General features: G+C 35.8%; 1 protein-coding gene across 1 annotated transcript in view; it reads right to left on the reverse strand.

The window, feature by feature from the left end:
* LOC134531952 (NAD-dependent protein deacetylase Sirt7) overlaps positions 1 to 21,331 on the reverse strand; it is a 48,845-nt gene that overhangs the window by 1,184 nt on the left and 26,330 nt on the right. The window contains exons 6-7 of the mRNA XM_063368048.1: positions 20,104 to 20,224; positions 13,757 to 14,528 (exon numbers count right to left, since the gene is read on the reverse strand). Coding sequence (XP_063224118.1) covers positions 13,757 to 14,528; positions 20,104 to 20,224 — 893 coding nt within the window. The remainder of the gene's footprint in view (positions 1 to 13,756; positions 14,529 to 20,103; positions 20,225 to 21,331) is intronic.

Raw genomic sequence — 21,331 nt, forward strand, 5'->3', positions numbered from 1 at the left:
CATGGTGATCTGAACCTGTGGTAGGTAGAATATCAATTATCAAACAAAACGTTACAGTGAGTTTCTTATCATAGATTCCTAAAACAAATACAGTTTATTTATAAACCTGATAAAAAGGATTTTGGAATTATTAACGTACAACATTGTATGTTAAAGAAAAACACAAATGATAAAGAAGATCAAAAAAAAATTATGGCAAACATGCTTACGTAAATATTTAAAGATTGTCATTCGTAGTTATTACAGCCATACATGTTGGGTAAAAAAAAATTTGTCATGATTTAGGAAATCGTCAACAGCTGATAGCTCTACTTTAAAAGATCTGTAGTCTCTGTTTCTGAATGTAACAGACAGCTGTTATCGCTACTCTCCAGATGGTACGTGTGTCTGTAGAAACATTTGTTTGCTTTTATGACACAGGTCAATGGTAGTACAGGGGTGGCAGACTTTCGAGTGGGATGAGCCAAATATTACGTTAACAGATTCTCCAGTTTTTTAGAGAGCCACAACTTGTATTTTCTCTGTATCTACAAAGAATTTTAAGACGATAAAACAAAATGAGAAAATCAAAATAGTCTATTCACAATTTCAACATCAAAGTCTTCAAAATAATGGCTACCTAGGAAATAAACACGTAAATGTAACGGATATATTGTAATTAATACTCTACTGCCAAAACAATAAAACATAATTAATTTAATTAATTAAAATAGAAAAAGTACCTTGGCTTTTTAGAAAATTATAACTTTGTTGGGACTGTAAACTTGCATGGCTTTCGAAAGCTTAGCTATGTCTGGAAAATAACTACTTATTTTCAATTTTAGACATGGTTGTAAGTTGTCAATCAATTTACTTCTTAATTTTTTTTTTATTCGATTTACTGAAGAGAATGTTTGTTCACATAAAAAGGTATAGCTAAATAAATACTGTTAGAATAGCAAATGCTAGTTTTTTTGTTGTCAGGTTTCAGGAAGACTATTCCAAGTAACGAACATGATTTACTCTATTTTAGGAATTTGTTTTGCAGCGAGTTGTAGTGCCGTTAAATTACATGCAAAGAGCCGTGGTCGTCTCACCCCTGGTCTAGTTCAGTTCAAATCAAGCAGGCAGCACTACCAATGTGTTAGCAAAGCACCACTGGTTTTCAACAAATGATTTTAATGTATGAGCATTCATACTGCATGCAACAAATGTAACACACTTGTTGCATAGGCCAGTAACTACAGTCTTGAATAATAATTATCAATAAAATAGCTTACTTAACATATACCTACCCTAGTAATAAGCATGCATTTGAATGGAAATAGGTATATCTTATTCATTAAAACTCAAGCTTTTTGATACTGAGGTACCTATTTCATATGTTGTGCAATGTATTTTAATAGATAGTATATTTCTATATTATTAATACTATGTATGTTTTAACTGAAAACACAACTTAATGCAAGCCCATGTAACATAAGATTATCACTACATAGATATTTACGATAAAATATTTCCCCTACATATATATATATATTATTTTTTTTATATGCATTCAGAACAATAACAAATAATTAGCAACCATTTGTGCTTTAAAAGTGATTCAATAAGAGATGCACAATGAAATTAATTTAATTCATTTGTTCGACTCACGCACTTTGGTACAAATTTATATCCGTAAATGACATTCCTTAAACTTAAAACATTATGAGGTCACTTAGTTTGTAATTTGAATTAAGTTTGGGTTAAATGCTACTTAATTTGATAACACTTGAATTTTGGTGTTATATGGTGTATTAACTGGCATTTCAATGTTAAGCAGTGTTTTGACATGCTTTCCATGCCATTTCTGTTTTATCGCAATTCACCATATAATCTCATCCCTATGAATACATTAATTTTCGAGTGATCAAATTCAAATTTCCACCATCTCTTCAGTCCAAACCAATCAATTAAATTCTACACAAATGTTATGAAATACACTCCCATCACCTATGAAGTGCACCAGTTTCCTCCGAGCACTTCTATACTGTCTGTACTGTGCTCTGCCTCGGATAACCGTCTCAAATCGCCTCACCATACCATTTGTTTAACAGGCTCCCCGATGTCCAGACAAAAAAAATGTGCTCCAATAAGAAAACAATTGAACCATTTTTGGAATTTCTGGCTGTGCACTAAAAAATGACAAGAAAATAAATGTTTCAATTTAATTTTAAAATTTTACACAAAAAAACAAAACGAGTGTTAATGTAATTTTCTACGCTTTCCACAATGTAATTCCCGATGGTCCAAACCTACAGTTTGAACTGTTGGGAATTTGGTTCAAATCACCAGTTGTGAACTGTACCCAGTTACAATTCATTACAACCACTCACAATTAACAACCATTTAATACTAAAGAGAAGAAAAAACTCTCAAAACATACACACACTTTTTTTTAAAACAAAACAATTGCAATAAACAACAAAAAAAAGTCTCTATGATATGTCAATAATTGAAAAGACTAACAGTCATATATGAAACACTATTGACTATACTGAAGGTTAATGATAATGGATTAACACACAAATGGATATTGCACATGGCATGAGCTATTTTAAAATGAACTACTGAAGTAAACAATACATACGAACACTGTATTGGAGGAGGGTTGTTACCCAGTCTAAATGTGCAAACTGGCCTCTGAATATGAAGCATTTTATTGAACTTTTGCTGACACGAGACAATATAATGCAATATTAATTCCTGTCAACTCAAAAGCTACTTGGCTTAGTATATAATATACACATAAATAAAATTGTATGTTTATTTAGCACAAACCATAGCTTCTGAAATAAAAGTGCTCCAATACATGATAACACTCCTGTCATCTTTAATAGTACAACCCAACAATAATTTTAATCTACGACAATTTTTAACAATTCACAATATGAACATGAAATAAAATCTCACCATGGCTGGGGTGAAAATCTGAAGGATTACCGGGGGGGGGGGGGGGGGGGGACAGCAGAATTACATTTTATCATTTCACTTCTCAGTAATTTTGGAAGCACAAGTGGGGCCTCTCGAAGGGCTTTATTTAATTTGTTAAGCCTTGTCGATATCATACCCTCGTCACCTTGTGGCCCTGAGCACAGCAGCAGCAAAGACATAATTCAAACACTGGTTCAAGCAGTGGCTGAAAGAAAAAAATCATGTTGAAATGTAATGCTAATATGTAATATATTCTATAAATCTCCAATTAAAAATTGAGCTGAAAGTATTTTATTTCGATCTGAAAAAAAAAATGATACGTCTGTGACTGCTGAAGAGAAGAGTTAGTTACTCTTTAAACCAATTTTTTTTGTACCAAGAACATAGTACTTATTAATGAATCAAAAATGGCATTACTAACTTAAAAAATGAAAGATCTGAAATCATAAAAATGAGACGATAAAAACGTGCCACATTAAGAGAATTTTCAGGATTTACAACCATCATATCAGACTTTCCTTTTTTAAAATAGCAATTAGAATATCAAGTCTTATGGTGTTACCACGCTGGAGTATTTCAGTTCAACATCGGCTTGCACGAAGCCAAGACAACACTGTCCCCTGTTATCATTTCAAGTTACTGTACACAGAACCTGCAAAGAAGAGAATGATCTCCAGCAAAAAAAACACTGTAGTAAATTATGGAACACGCAGCACAAGTACTTAATAGTAGTGAACTTATCAGCAAGCAACTGGCGAAAACTCGAGAAATTAACAGAATCGGTACACACATGGGTTTCATTGCAATTACATCAAATTGTGCAGATATCACACACGATGTAATATCATTATCCCCCCTTCACTTCGGATGACTGACATGGATAAGTGTGATGCACACGTCACATTCGCCGCATGCCTGCCAGCCTGTCTGACAAGCTCATAGCTGACAATAGTCCTGAAGTCACATGCCGAACTTTCAACCAAATAACAATGATAAAAAATCTCACTGTATCACTCACCAGTCCAGTTAATTCCATGCACAAGATATTTTGAGGTTTCTATTTTGCAACTACGTCCATTTCGATAAGTGTCAAATCACTTTTTACTGTTCTTTTATATTTTGTTGTGTTTTATATGAGAAATAAATTACCAAATGTTTTACACCTCAAAAACAATGGTATAAAGGCCATGAAAGAGTTAAACTGGAGAATGTAAAATAAAACTTACTGTATTTATAGTGAACTGCATACACAAACCTGAGACTCATCTGTCACAAACAAATGAACCCTGGCCCACCACATGCTGAAACGGCCATTCAAAACAATGAACTACCCCACGCTGCTCACATTCAAAACTAGATCTTGTTGATCCTGATGCAGACACAAATACAATATCTCTGTTTACTTTTTCATTATTACTAGGTCCAAATTTTACATATTACACTTCGGTTTATGAGTTTTACGTTTAGTATAGACTATGCATGTATATTGACTCACTGGCACTACCTTCATCTCTTTATTAGATAATTTATTCACGTGCACCCAGCAACTGTCACCTGGTGTCGCCTGCACTGGAAGACTGGCTGCTCACAAGTTTGGCGGAGAGCTAAAGGCGGCCAATAACAGGCCATCATTCATTATTCACCAACGATCAAAACCTCTCAACACCAACCAAAATCAAAAACCCCTTTTCTTCATTGCCATACAGCTAAGGTACTAACAACAACATAACTTACCCCAACATGTGACCATGTACACTTGCTCAAGTTGAGTTGATAATTAGTAGTTTCCAACCATAAATTTTTGAAATGGCAGATTTATCTGTTTAATACATATTTAGTCAAGTCTTCATCTTACCAATTAGTAAACATTTTTTTTTAGGTTACATATGAAGAAAAATGACTTGATGTAAGTTTTTGGACATACGCCATTGCTAAGAACTTTTTCTGTTGAAGAAAAACTAATAAATAAAATAAATAAATAAAAATACCCAAAAAAGACAAAAAACACACAAAATTAAGCAAACAATTGCTGTTGTCAACAAGGATATGAACACCACAAAATATTCCGAAACAGGAATATGGTCAACAAACAAAGAAAAACAAAGAAAAATGTACTAAGAGAACGAAAAAAAAAACACAAATGATAACACAAAAATATTGAACCCAAAATAATTCAGCGCAACAGTTGAAACGAGACAAAAACACGACAAAACGAAAAGACAAACAAATACAATAGTTTTACCAAAACAGAAACAAGTGACGTTTCGGGAACTGCTATCTGCTCCCGTCCTCAGGCAGAGACGCACATGGTACGGAAACACAGGTGCGACTGAGAAGGGGCTGGAAAATGAGGGTATTTATCAGAGAAAGGGCTACATCTTGCTCAGCCAATGACAGACGAGCTGTCTCCCCATTGGCTGTGCACCATGTAGTTAAAGCGGATTGGTTATGGTGGGTTGAGTATTGGCTATTGTTTTGTGCTGCAGGGATGTTTCTCTCTTTATCAAAGGGATCCACATATTTTTTAATTCAATGCTCTGCTGGCTGAAAATATTTTTATTGCTAATAATGAAGGCTGATTCTTTGATTTTCCTTTTTATTTTATCGGGTTCCTGTATAAGTGGTGTGGAGTCTTCCCAGAGAATTTTGTGGCTATTTTCCCATGTATGTTCAGCAAGTCTGGATTTTAGGGTTTCACCCTTCTTGCAGTTGTTTTTGTGTTCTTTGATTCGGGTGGATAGAGCTCTGCCAGTTTCACCTATGTACATGTGGCCACCTTCACAGGGGATCTGATACACACAGTTGTGAGTTTGTAATTTTTCTGTGGCTGGTTTCACCTTGGTAACAATACAATACTTTTAATAGTAGATTTAGAACGGAATGCTGTTTGAAGTCCATATTTATTTCCCAGGCGTCTTAGCAATGGCGTATGTCCAAAAACTTACATCAAGTCATGCACTCCCATTGCACAAATCTTTTAAAGATAACATGAAGAAAAATCTAGAGACTATTATTTTCACACTCAATACGTAACTAGTCAGTGGAACTTTGCTAGCATGAGTACAGGACATTAGAGGTGGGAGTGTTTAGTAATGTACTGTCGGTTTGACTGTACACATCATGGTAAACTTATGTAGTAGTTACGAGACATTTTCTAAGCCCCCCCTTTTTTTTGTAAAAACGGTGATTCAAAAAGAATCTTTTGAAACACGAAGCAGCGGTTGAAAGAAAAGTGAGGGTTGATACGGGCTTGCAGACGCCCTCCACAATGCAAACTGAAAGAAGCAAAGACTACAGAGAGAGAAACGGGGAGGGAGGTTGTCTCCACCAGCATCCACACTGAAGAGCAGCGGAAGAAAGAGGCAGGAAACTCGTGACGAACTCCTCACTCGCTCAGCAATGAGATGGGTGGGATGATCTGTGTTCAAAAATGCTGCCAGCAGTTCCACCTGACAACTCTGAAAAGTAGTATGGATTTTGAAAAAGGGTTAACTGCAATGGAATAAATTTCCAAGTTAAGAGTAAACTAAACTCAAACCAATGAAACACGTTTGACTTCAAAGTTACAAATAAATGTTTAAATGCATTGATTCTGAAACTTAGCAGATCCCTCATACTGACTTGAAAGCTCTCTAGCTGCTCAGAGTTACAGAACTGTGATTGCTGGAAAATGACGTGAAACAGACAGACATGTACCACCTCCGCTCTTTGAGCCTATGTAAGCAGGCTAAGCATAATACTGACGGAAGACAATTCAAGTCATCTAACCGACAGCTGCTAACGAGCGTCTGTTTTCCGTATACAGTACATTCATGAATACCAATAAACTTATGAAATGTAGATAACTGACACACAAATAAGCACTAAAAACTTTCACAATGCAGTCTTACCATCAGCATGATGAAACTAAATATAAATTATTGCCTATGCAAAAATTAAAAATGGATTGACTGCAAAACTGTATTTCTGAATACACATTAATTATCTTCAATTACTACAAAAGCCACACATTGATTTGGCATTCGTAAAATGTATCTTAACTGAAAACATAATTTCACTGCACAAAGGAGAGATATACTAAAAAAAAAACTGACAAAGATTGCAACTACGCACAAACATGCTGGTATAGTCATCACTGAAGGTACGTGAGGGTTGTAGTGTAACTACACCTTGTCTCTCTGAGGGGTGACGTGGGGTGACCCGTGCTCTCACCAGATTGGAGCATTTGTGACTTCTACCTGTGGGGTTACCTCAAGGAAAAGGTTTGCAAACATCATCCTCATATAATGGAAGAACTGAAATTGCGAATTCAGGAGGAAATCAAAGCCATACCACTCAAAATTGCCGGAGAGCGGTCCGAGGGTTCCGAAATCGCCTTCATCAACGCATCGCTGCGGATGGCCACCATCTTCCTGATGTTATCTTCCGAACTTGATGAGAGAAAAAAGTGGGGATGCATACTGATTCCAATAAAATAAACCTCATTTCTGTAAGTTGCTCCTTGTTAATTTATAGACCTTTCAAAACCAAAACCCACCCTTTGCCCCACCCGGTACTACTTGCTGGTGTTCACTAAGCTTGTGATCATGACTCAGCATTTAAAAGAAGTGAGAACTCAGAATGAATGGTTAAGATATTATCAAATAATGAAAACATAAATTTTTTTTGGATAAAATTGATTTACTAAGCAGTTCTTTTTATCTTATTAGGTGTTTATGATCCTCCTAACTTTAGAGGTTGGGTTTTTTATTTCTGCACACACAACTTTTTTCACAAACACACACACAAACACACACAAATGCACACACACACAGCTTTCCCCCACACATATTAATTTTGAGCTGGTTCCTGAAATACGGCAGATAGAGGTTCTTCTAGTACACCAAGCCTCAAGTAACAAGATAAATATTTTTTAATGACTAACATTCTAAAAGCTTTAAAAATTTTAGAATTTGGTTCCTTTTTACATTGTTATTATAACATTTGCCTTCTACCAAATAAAATCTCAAAAAGATCAACACTTTTGCATTCTTTAGAAAATCTTAGTTTGGTAATTTTATTATTTAATTATAGCATGTAGATATCATTTTGCTGAGCAATGCATTTCTTTATTCTGCTGGTACTAGTGATAAGCTGTAGTGCTGTATAATTTACATAATTTTATTGGTATTTTGAAAAGAAAGATGTTAACAATTAATATTTGGGTCAAAATTGACACAACGTGCAAAATAACAGGGTAAAATAACACCATGCTAAAAAATAACACCATGTTTAACAATAAATAACACCTTTTTCGACTAAATAAACACCAGTTTGTGCAATAAAATAACAACACAAATGCATGGCTCTATCCATTACAAACCTAGATGTTCTTTTTCTAAAATGTTTGTAATTATATTTCTAAATTATATTTCTCAATTCTCAGTCTTTTGTTTCTTTAGTAATCAATTAGTAATACTATAAGACTTGAAGGAACTTGCAATTTATCACATAATCAAAAAAATTGCAGGTATGTGGGTGAATCAAAAAAAAAACCAAAACCAAACTATCTCACTTAAGTTCTTTATAAAGTTGACAGGTTCTAAAAGATAATATAACCACAAAAAAAAAACAAGAAGTGAGAAATTCAGTACAAAAACCACACAACTCACAGGAAAATTTAGAAGAATTGTGTTTGACGTAAAAATACAGTACATAACTAAATATATTTTGCGTTCTTTACAAATTTTTAACTTCAAGCATACAACATTTATGGTCTTAACACCTTATATACATTATAATTCAAACCATTAACAAAGCAGCCAAAAATATCTATAATGTTGACATATAAATAGACCTGTGCGAATATTCAAATTTTTGCATAGGAATGCAAATAATGAAATATTCATATTTGATTCAACCTCAAATATAAAACACTTTGAAATAACGAATAATCATTTGTTTTACGAATACTTAACATATTATACATTGTGAGTTTGTCACATACCAACATTCCCTGCTGAGATTTGTGATTAAGTCATTTTTGCGATATGAATATCCATTTTTGATATTTAATGGGACTTCAGAATCAAAATCTAATGAAAATTTTAAAAATGCAACAAGTATTCACAGTTTTTTACGCTAGTGTCGGGTTAAACAGAAATTGAAAAAATTGTGTAAACAATTCAAAACAAGGCATATTTATAATTTCAAACTTGAAAACAAAATATTATTTCTATTCTTTTCAGCACACGCTCCAGAATTGGGGGGAAAAAAAATGTTAACACCGTGCACTACACCAACACAAAACACGAGGACACTCCATTGAGATGGGGCATTAAAAGAAGTACCTAATCGTCATAGTTTCAATGATGTATAAATCAATAGTCACAATTAGTGTTGGGCCGATTCCTAAAATATACCGATTCCGATTCCATTTTCGATTCTTAAATTAAAGGGTTGATTCTTCGATCCGATTCCGATTCCTTAATTTTTAGCTGACAATGTTCAACAGAGTAATATACTCAGAAAAAAAAAGGTTGTTTATGATTTTAAATATATAATTGCATAATTATATATAATATATATATATATATATTATAGATATAATTGTGTTTCATTTTCTGTGCAGAAATTAACATTATATACAGCTTATATAATGTTAAAAAGTATGTTCATTACCATCAAGTTATGCTACCTTGAATTTCTAGCACAATTTGGCCTTTTAACCTTGCATATAGTTAGACGAAACATGTGTTCAAACACTGCCAATAATCAAAGATGTCTTATGACGTATTTTGTAAATAATGTTATAACTTATCCAACTTTTGATACCTTACATTATCAACTCAATTAATTAATTGTAAAAAAAGAGGTTTGTACGTTTAGGTTAAGAATTTTATTTTCAAGCGCAAGTAAATAATGATCCAAATAAAATGACAATATAACCTCGTTGATACATATTTCAAGGGACCATCTCACTTGGTGAAAAGAATAAATCCATCCAGTCTTGCAGTTCTTCACAACCGTAAAGAGAAAATAAATTTTCGGTTCTTGACTAAGAACATTCTGTGCATGTTTAGCATCTCAAAATGTCCACATTTTATGGTGAGATTTTCTTACACAAAATAATTAAACTCTTAAAAAAATTGCGTGTTAACATTTAATTCATTTCAAAAATTTATCGGAAACAATTCTGTTAAACACAACTACTTTCAAAAGATTGTTTATGTCTGGTAATAAAAATTTACGAACGTTTCAGCAGCAATGTTTGGAAATCCAGATTAGCCAACTGCCTTTCCAAAATATATCTAATGTAAAAAGAGCATCGCTGAACACGCACAAGAACGCCGATTTACAGCAATTTGGTTATGTTGCTTTTAAACTTATTTTAATATGGTCGCAGTAATCCACTGTCAATTTGGGTAAAATCTCGTTCAAAAATTATTTCATTTAATTCTGTAAAGTTTAAAGTGCAGAGATGTGAAACATCTTAATTTTCACGTCACCAAAGATTTGGTTCATGGCCGTATGGTTTACCATGGCCGGTAGCACAAACAAAAAATTAGGTTGTTTACAATGGCAAATGTAGCTGCCATGATCAAGTTGTTAACGTTTACGTTATTTTACTTGCCGTTTACATTTACATAATTTTCTTTAAACATTTATGGTTTTGTCTAGTTATTTTTGAAAGTTTACTATTAAATGCAGTGCTGCTGCAACGTAATTTCCGAAAAATGCTTTAGTTTAAAGCGGGAAAGTAGATACTGCATTTGTACTATAGGGAAAATGGCGGTGCAAGTAAATAAATACGTTAATTACCGTAATTCGTAAATCAGTTCCGTAAAAAAGATTGTATTATGTAGTTTAAAAATTATATTTGCATTCATTTTAGTATTTTCTTACGTTGCGTAGGAGATGTATTTTGTAAACTTAAAAACAATGCAGGAATCGGTCATGGTCGATTCCAAAACCATTGTATTCTGAATCCCACGATTATACTGGAATCGGTGGGACCGACCGATTCCGGAATCGGAATCGACCCATCACTAGTCACAATCAATCTAACACCATGTGATACAGTAGTAGCTTATTTCTGTATACATATCTATGACGAAACAGACGTTGCGACTCAAAATATATATAAAACATAAATAATGGTTTAAGATTCCCGATAAAATTATAAAAATTGCGTTTATAATATTGTCAAATTAAAATACAATTTATCTGGTGCCCTTTAACAATGAAAAATCGTGAATAACCAGGGTTTAAATGTGTAAATATGAGCTCAATCACTTAATTTTGAAATACTGCATTTAAAAAAAACTCACTTTTTTTGTAAAATAGATTCCAATGGATTTCACTGTATTTTGCGGTTCACGAAAATTTTCTGGATTAATATGTAGAGTAGCAGGTTGTGGAAAATAAGACGAATAGGAACTAAAATTAAAGGTTAGTTGGGTGGGTGGTTGGTTGGCATACTTTGGGTATATACATATATATACATATATATATATACATATATATATATATATATATATATATATTCATAATTTATATATTTGTATATAAATTTTAAAACAAACATTTTCCACATAATATATGCAGCTGACTTAGCTTAACAAACCTTTCACTTTAGAATTATTTGGCCAATTTTCCAAAAGTTGTTACATGACGTGAAAAATCTTTTTTTCAGTGGGATTCTAATTCTCATTCTCACCAATCAAATTCAATATTTGTATTTGAGAATAATAAAATATTTGTATTCAATTCAAACAAAAAACTGATATTGGCACAGGCCTACATGTTAAAATGGTTATTCCTTCTATTTAGTGTAATTTATTGTTGTAGGTTTATCCAACGAAAGCTGCCAGTGGACATTCATATATTTTTCTCAAAACAGTTTTTTTAAGACTATAGATATTAATAATGAAATCAGTTTTGAAAATGTGGTATGTGTCAGAAAAAAAATAGGTATGTAGGTCACAATACTTACAATTTATCACATTTTCCAGCATGTAAACAAAGATTTTTTGGATTAACATTGCTACTCTCCCTGTATAACATGTCATCCAATGTGGTGGTACTTATGCTGCTATTGCACAGTCCCAATACGTTGAAAAGGAGAAAAGAAGCAAAGAATACGGCACAGCTACTTTAAGAAAGACATGACATACCTTAAGCTCATTTATTATCCTTTAATCCACACTTGGAGACTCTGAAGTATTGGTGTTCTCAATGTAATACTTAACGCTCAATGCTGCGTATTTTAAAAGCAAGGCTGTAAAACATGTGCTGTACCTAGGTACTACCACATTTAACCACAGAAGGCTCGCCCTCGCGTATGTGTCGCAACTTTAATTTTGGGAAAAAAATAAATCCAACATACATTTTCACACGTGGGTTGCCCTCCAATAAGGATCGCACCTTCACATAAGTTCCACAGATACACGAGGAGTCCCTCGTGTTCCGTGTCTCGGCTTATTGGCTCCTAAGAATTAAGCACTGGTTCTTCTTTGACTGTTTACTACAGGAGAGTGCAAGGCAGCTCACTTTTCCCACCCCCTCATTTTTTAGGAGCTAACCAATTTCCAGCATTACCCGACAAAAATACTAAAGGAAAATTTTGCTATTTTTTATACCCTCGTTTCCCTCTCGCCTATTCCATTTGATATGATTACCCATCCCTTTTCACAAAGAGAGAGAAGAGGCGGCAAGCTACTCTTTGCCAGTTCCTTTATCAAAACTAAAACTCAAATTACTGGCAAACTTGTGCAGGACTGGACGAATATAAAATGTAGACTTATAAGCAACAACGATGGCTGCAATTTGTCATGGTACGTTCAGTTGAAAGCATAGGAAATCTCACGCAAAAACAATGATGTTTGGGAACAGTTGCACCATAAACACCTATAAAGATAGACACCGTAACTGTGTAGGGTGCCAGTTCATGGACATTCACGATGAGAGGGAGGAAGAACCGTCTACACTTGCCACAAGCCTCACGTGCACACTCTCTCTCTCTCTCTCTGGCTGGTTTATGTTTAGATTTCCCCCTCCCCTCCCGCTGACAAATGCCACACTTGCGCAGCGCAGCAGACAGGTCACTAGCTAGCGCCGACCGCGCTGCTACCGTAGCTTCACGCGACTGCCGAGACATTTTGATCCAACAAATTATACTTACTCATGGAGTTATATAAGTGAAAAACCAACATAGGTTAGCTATTTAAACACATATTCAACCACACAGCATAATATTTCTTTTTTAAACAAAGGTGAAAAACTTGCATAAGGGTAGCACTACATTTTTTTATTAACTAAAAATCGGCATGAATTGCGCAACCCATACGAGGGTAAATACGATATGTACATAACAACACACTAAACATGTACTCTATTGCTAACAATTCCAAACAAATAAAGCCTCTACAAAAATATTTACCTAACTAATTAAATTATACTTCTTTTGCATTGTTGATTAATAAAAATTTGAGACATTTCTATTACTGGATACCTGTAATACCTTTATTACTTTAAGTAATTTTGCTATAAAACTGATTAGGAATTCTAATTTTGATATACAATAGAATACAATTGAAACGAGCCTTTAAACAAAGCATGGCATGTTCAATTTCATCGCCATTTATTCATTTGGCTTCATAAATGATGGCAGGTTTGAGATAAATGAAAACTGCAAAGCAGTTAAACTAAATTTCAACAATTTTTACAAATCATAATTATTTTTCACATGAGAATGAACACAAAATTTGTATATTCTAGAAAATAAATAAATAAATTGGAAAGCTAAACTCACTACCTTTACCTCGACTCGGCTCTTTTCCTCCTGATCTTCTTGCGGCAGCCCTTGCCGTACCAGCCCGGGTTGACGGCGGGAACCTTGCAGAGAGGCGACTCGTCGTCCTGCTTGGGAACGAGGTCCTCGCCCGCCACGTCAGAGTCCTCCTCGTCCTCCGCCCCCGTCTCCCCCTCCTCGCTGCCCCTGTCGCAGCACTCGCAGATGGCGGCGTCGGGGTCCGAGCCCAGCAGCAGGATCTTGAACTCCGGGCGGCGGGGGACGTAGAACAGGCAGCTGGCCGAGCCGTGCCGCGACACGCAGAAGGGGCAGGTCGCGTCCCTCCCGCGCACCGTCAGGTCGAGGGCCGTCTCCTGGTGGCACGGCCCCACGTCGCACTGGCACCTGCTCACCAGCTTGTTGGGGCAGCACAGGAACCGGCGGCCGCCCTCGCCGCTCAAGTCCGGCCGGCGGTCGAACACGGAGCTCACGCCCGTGATGGTTTCCTCCGGCCCGAGGCCGCGGGCGGCCACGCTGCGGAACGGGTCCAGCAGCCGGCTCCACTCGAACCGGGCCCCGGGCTTCTGGTCCAACTCCACGCTGACGAAGTGGAACCCCCCTCCCGCGACGGGCTCCTGCTTCGCCGGGTCCGGGCCGGCCAGCTGCGGGTGGGAGGTGGTGTGCAGCTCTGCGGGGTGGAGCCCCGTCGTGTGGGTGAATATGGGGTCACCCTCGCGCGAGTACGAGGGAACTGCGATCTGCAGGTGCTCCATCACCTGCCGCATCACCTCGTCGCATTTCCCTGCCGCAAGCAAGCAGACCACACACATGGCACACAGTTATGAACAAGAGTACCAGACATTCAGTTATGATATTTTTAATGCAATTACATTTTACAGTATGGCCACTATTCTTCAGGGTGGCCACTATATTTGTGATAAAAAATTCCAGGTTTTTTCCAGGTTTTTCCAGGTATTTTCAAGATTTTCCAGGTTTTGCAATATATATACAAAATGACATGTTTTTTGTAATACATGATACAAAGCACACATTTTAAAACACGGAACTGTATAGTACTAAATATAAAACAAAAGTGCACAAAATGTGATACATACCCAACTAAAAAAACAGGTGGCAGTTTACTAAATATATATTTGCCACATAACTTTAACCTTTTTTGTGTTTAAAAATTTCTTCGTCTATGAGAGCGGTCTGTTTTAAGGCATCACTCATTATTTTGACTTTTATTGCCCTAAGTTCCCTGAGGTTCTTTTTTTTTTTTTTTTTTGAACCAAATATATTTGGTATATTTTGTGCGTATTAAACAGGGCACAACACTGGCCGGCTGGTGGTTGTTTTCATTCAAAACGTGGCTAAAGAACTTGCATGGATCAGGCTGAAAACATCAGGCTATACGTGTAAGTTATAAGGAATCTTATTAGTGTCATGAATTGAGAAATGTTTTTCGAGTAGATACACACATCGACCTACCGGATGCTCGCCCGTGTCTTGTTTTAACTGTCGCAGCGATGTTTATTTTGACAGCTCAAGCAATTATCTTTTCCCGTGAGTTGATAGAAAAAGGTCGCTTCACACAGCATAAAAAAAGGAGCTATGCCACTTATTCCCCACGCAGGAAACACACTGGCTGCTGTCTGTCATCCCCCGCATTTCCCCCTTCCTTTCTTCTAACATTCCACGTCCCGCCTCTCGCGCGAGCAATAACGAAGCGATGTAGCAGTTGCACCACGCATTGGGTCGTGTTTATGCTTTGCTGGTGACCGCAGGAGGTCCAACATGCTTTTATTCGGTATATATGATCTTTCATTGCGTTTTTTTTTTAAATATTTTTTTCTGTTTTTCACATTTTGGTCGAAATTTCCAATTTTTTTACGGTTCCCGAGAATGTACTCGTAAAATCACTGCTTCGTTAAATCCCGTGTTCGTGAAATCGGGGTTCTGGTGTACATAATAATTATATGTTTAGTATTATTATTTTACAAATTTTAAGTGGACATAGCATTACCGACGTTAAAGGTAAGTTAATGCGGAAGGTTTATCGGCCGGCCTCAACACGCTGCGAATATTCATAAAAAAACGTGCAGTGTCGTTAGTTACTGAACATATTTGACAGTTTATTGATAAGCGATGGATTACAAGACGTCGTAGTTTATAACACCGCTAAACCGTTGGAAGCTACTAGTATAAATTAAAGTACTAATAAAACTTTGTTACAGGAAGCGTGGGCTTCATCCTGAGCAGGTTGAGTGGAAACAAAATTCTGTAACTTGCAGGTTTCTTGATTGGTTATTTATAACTCTATTGTAATTCTTAGATTTGGCATGGCTTGTAAATGCTCCCCTACCCATCGTATCGATCTTGAAACTTTTATTGCATATCTTGCATCTCGCACAAGTTCTGTCTTTCGCATCCTCAGTAGCCCATGGAACCTCAAGACTCATAACGACAGGAATACCTAGTAGACATTGCCGCAATAGCTTCCTAACAAACTGCACAGCGTAAGACTAAAACCGCTCGAAGACTTGTACTGAACAGAACAAATTAGAACAACACCCCGTGTTGCACGCCGTAGTGCGGTTCATATTCCCCCTCCCCCTCTGCCTCTTAGTGACGTATTGCGTCTATAAGGAAAGAAGAAACATGACACGCCTGGGAACACTACAGTCGCTGCCAACATGACACTGTACAGATTTGCCGCGTGATTATCAGACGCCACGATTTACGTCTTATATAAGTTGTGCGCATTTACACCGCAGCATTTGCCCAGGAAAGAAATAAAATTCCAGACAGTTTCCCGGTTTTACCCGGGCCCTTTCAAATTCCCGACATATTCCCAGTTTTTCCCGTTTTCCCGGTTTGGTGGCCACCCTGATTCTTAACTGATGAACACAAATTCGTATTTGTTTACAGTTAAAGAGGCAAGATTGTATGGTGAATAGCAATAAAACCTGAAATAACAGCGAAATTAAGTCAATACGTCACCAAATACTGAAATGGAAGTGAATACACCGTAAAACACCAAAATTCAAAGCTAAACTTAAAATGCATTGAAATTCCCCTCAATACCCCATTTTGTTAATTAAATATTTAAAAATTAATAAATATTTAGTTAAGGCATTTATGTAATAACCCCAACTACCTATAATGTAAGTAAATAATTTATTTTATTTCTATTTCTATGTTAAGTAAATAAAAGCAGTCTAAACACTCATGGCTAAAGCCTACAGAAAAACAGCTCAAGGATTTATAATGATTTTGGGTTTTGAACATTGCATATTTATTTTTTTTTTAATTCATTTAATAGTATTGAAATAATAATACAGTAACAAAAAAGTATAATTTAAATTTGAAATCTTTATGGCACCAGATATTAATTTAAACCATATGATTAAATTTTAAGGTTATGCAGGTTAAGTAGTTTGAATAACACCATTTCATTGTTTGATATTTATGTAAATTTTATATATTAAAAAAAAAATACTATACAAAATAAAAATGATAATGAAAATCTTGGTTATAGATGCTCCATTTAAAAAGAAGTTTAGCTGTACTTTATTTTTACAAATTTATAGATTTCTTGTGAACTAAAGAACATTACACAATAATACTGAATGTTTAAGTTGCATATTACGCTTAACGTACAGTTATTAATAAATCCAGTATTTTTTTACAAACACATTTTAAGTGTCTTGCTGCGAATCATTTGAAGTAGTTGATCAACATTATTGTGCTTGATATGTACTTATTACTACATGTGTTTAATTTTTAATGACCATTGAAAAGAAAATCCAATATTTTTAATATGAAATTTTAATTTTTATAATACCATAAAATCTTGGCTCTATTTTAGTATATTCATGGTTTGTTCACACTTTTTTGAAACCCTACTTAAAATCTACTTTCAGATTACCTACCAATTTTGTATTTCTCCGCCACTTGTAAACATTGCCTTATGACTTTCATGTAGTTTTTGTCACCTCAAGCTAAAGTTTAAGACAAGTTATGGTAGAAGAAAATTATAATAACTGTATTAATTGTCATTTCGTCTCAAGAGAGAGACAACTGAATATCAGTGGAGCAATCAACATGAGAGCTGCCACATGAGACATTATTTCCGATCCTGTGAATACGGCAAAAGAACAAGTTTCAACAACATTCATACAATTACTGTGTTTTCTTGTATAATCGTCGCACATTTTATTCTAAAATCAAGTTTGAAAAGTAGGGGTGCGACCATTATGTGGAAAAAAAAATTTGTTAGGTAAAGTTATTCATTAAACAAAACCCGTTCATGGAAAGTACGTTTATTTAAAAAAAGGTGGAGTATACAAGAGCACGCCAAACAATCTATATTAATAATTCCTTAAACAAAAACCTTTCTTCAACTTTAAATAGAAAAACCAAAACTGTAACGCGAACGCAAGTGTCGTAGTACACACTTGCCACGAAAGAATGCGGGCTATCAAATGTAGTTAACTCGGCGCCTGACAGATACCGCACGTTGCATCCAATCGGCGAGATATCAATATTTTACTACGTGCGCGCGCTCTATACGGGAAGCAACATAACCAAACATGAATGATGCGTTGGCTACATTTTTGTAAGCGGTACGCCGCGGTAACGCAATCAGATAAAGGAAATACCGTTTAAAAACGTCTTTAAAACAAAATTTACACGTCAGACAACTTTGTATTTCCGTTAATTAAATAAATAAGTGGTAATGACTGAAACAAACTTCAGATAATACCTACACCGCGGCGACGCAGATGATCAGATAAAGGAAATAACGTTTAAAAACATCTTTATAAGAAAATTTACATGTCAAACAACTTCGTATTTTTCCATTAATTTATTAAGTAAGTGGTAATGACCGAATAAATATTAGATTTCTACTTTAAAATACATTGTTTTATACGGTAAAGATACCTACACAAAGCGCTCAGCATCTACTAGCGGGACCAAAAACATCATGCGACGTTTACGAGAGAATTTTTTTTTTATCCCAATTTTGACAGCCTAAAATATGGTTGCGACGATTACGCGCGTGCGACCATTAAGCGATAAAACACTGTATTTTAGTCTTAAATATGAAACATTACTTAGTTTCATATGGTATATATTTTATTTAATGTTTTAATTTTCTACTAGTATAGTCATTAACCTGAGTTTGTGATGACATGTTATACTTGGCTATGACGGTTGCTGCTCTCCGGCACCAAGATGCGAAATGTAAAGAGTAGGCCGGTGCGAATATTCAAATTTTAGGATACGAATAAAAATAATAAACTATTTGTATTCAACTCAACATCGAATAATAACACTTCAAAATAACGAATATGTAGGTATTTGTTTGCTTACAGATACTTGACATAATATACATCGTGAGTTTGTCATATACCATATACAGATGTAAATACCCCTTTTTTGATGTTTAATGGGACTTCAGAATCAAAAACATGAACAATAAACGACATTTAAAAAATGCAACAAGTATTCAAAGTTTTTTTTCGCTACTTTCTCGCTAAAAATTAACAGAAAAAATTGTGTAAACAATTCAAAACATGGAATATTTAATTTCAAAATTAAAAAATAAATATTATTTGTAATCTTTCCATCACACGTACTGCAAGTGGGGAGAAAAGAAGTCAACAACCATGGACTACCACACCCCAAAACCAGACACTCCATTGATATGGGCATTAAAAGAAGTAATCGTCATAGTTTCAACAGCATAATGTAAATAGATAGCCGCAATTGATCTAACACCATATGATACAGAAGCAGCTTACTTGCTGTACATATCTATGACGAAACAAACATTGAGACTCAGAAGTATACCAAAAAAACCTAAATAATGGTTTAAAGTTAAAGATGAAATTAGCAAAAAATGTATTTAAAATAATGCTGAACTAAAATACAAATTACCTGGTGCCAGTTAACAACTAAAACTTGGGAATAACTAGGGTTTAAATATGTAAATATAAGCTTATTCAACCACTACTTTGGGATATTAGAATTCGCGAATAAATTGGTATTCGTATTTGCTTCAAACTAAAAAACTGATATTCACACGGGCCTAGTGAAGAAAGAGTATTCATAAAGCTTAAACCATGAGCACTCAAACTTGTCCCTCCTGTCTACATAAATAAGTATGGCAAAAGATTTAATAAGCTTTGACGAAGATTGAAATAAATATATTAAAATAAAATAAAATGACTTTCGTTAAATCATTTTGTATAAAACATCAACCTACTATTCCTTACCAACCAATGTTTTAAATTCAGGTGCAATACAATTAATCCTCATGATTAAACAAAAGTGACATGAGAATACAAATACTGCTAGGTGATGTTTACCATTAATCTTCAGAACTGCTTGTTCGTCCTTGGGAGTCCACTGCAGGTTCACGATGTACAGCTTGGGTCTCTTCTTGACCGGCCGGTCCATCCCCCACAGCCACGAGTACTTCTTCAGCACCTGCGCAACAACACACACCCGTCCCAGTGGCTGGACAACGCTCAACCAACACTCACCTGTCCCAGTAGATCAACAATAGTTGTAGGTACTTAAAAATGTCCCATCAATCACTGGCACTTAAAAAATGTTTATTCGCAAGTCACTCAATGTCTGTCAAGTTCCACAGTTCGCACTCCTCACTGGATCAAGGCTCAACAGTGGTTCGCCCCTTACCTCCTGCCTGTCCATACACACACACAGTATCGCTCCGCTCAGTAACTGCACTCTCACAATCTCATCGCTCCGTATCGCAACACTCTCAGAGGGGGTCTCTCACCCTCTGCCTCGATGTCGCACTTCCCTTCACTCGCGGTACTCTCCCAACTCGCTCTGAACTCCCGTGGAGGCCGGCGTCCCTGCTTAAGTACCTCAGGGACACTCTTCTCGAACCGACGAGAGCGGATGTGACGAGTCGCGTCATCCCGGGCCGACCCAATGCCCGAAAAATTAAAAAAAAAGGCTGCGTTTATTCTCGCCACACTGTGCGGCGTCCCGCAGAAACCCCAAGGCTGTTTAGCGATAGATAACAGCGCCGAGGAAGGACGATGTGTGTGGGAACAGAGGGGAGGGGGGTAGTGACGACCCTTGTAATCTGGCCAGGCATGCATGGCATGACTTACGTCAGTGGACGGCACATGACAGGCAGGTGACGCCAGTGGCTGTGCAGGGCTTCTAGCCAGCTCCGAACCTGGTATCATGATCTGGTCTCTCGTGTTCATAACAATGTGTTTAATTTACTTACGTAATACATATATATTGAAAGAAAAATATTTTGGGGAACGGTATTAGAGTTAAGCGCAAAAATAAACATAAATAAGCCTAGTATACTTCGGCCCATGTTGAATTTTTTTTATAGTTTACTGTTTTTAATCCAATATTTTAACTTAGAATATTTTTTTCTCAAATCCCAAATCTTTTTCCTCGAATCCCGAAAATTCAAAACACTGGAGATTTTGTGGAATTCGAGGATTTGAAGATTCGACCGGCCCATCCCTAAAATAAAACCATAAAAACTTTAGACTACTCATAACATATGCATTGCCAATTTTTCTTTGTTGATAATTGTTC

This window comes from Bacillus rossius, chromosome 1 (assembly GCF_032445375.1).
Source record: "Bacillus rossius redtenbacheri isolate Brsri chromosome 1, Brsri_v3, whole genome shotgun sequence".
In the NCBI taxonomy this organism is placed as follows: Eukaryota; Metazoa; Arthropoda; class Insecta; order Phasmatodea; family Bacillidae; genus Bacillus; species Bacillus rossius.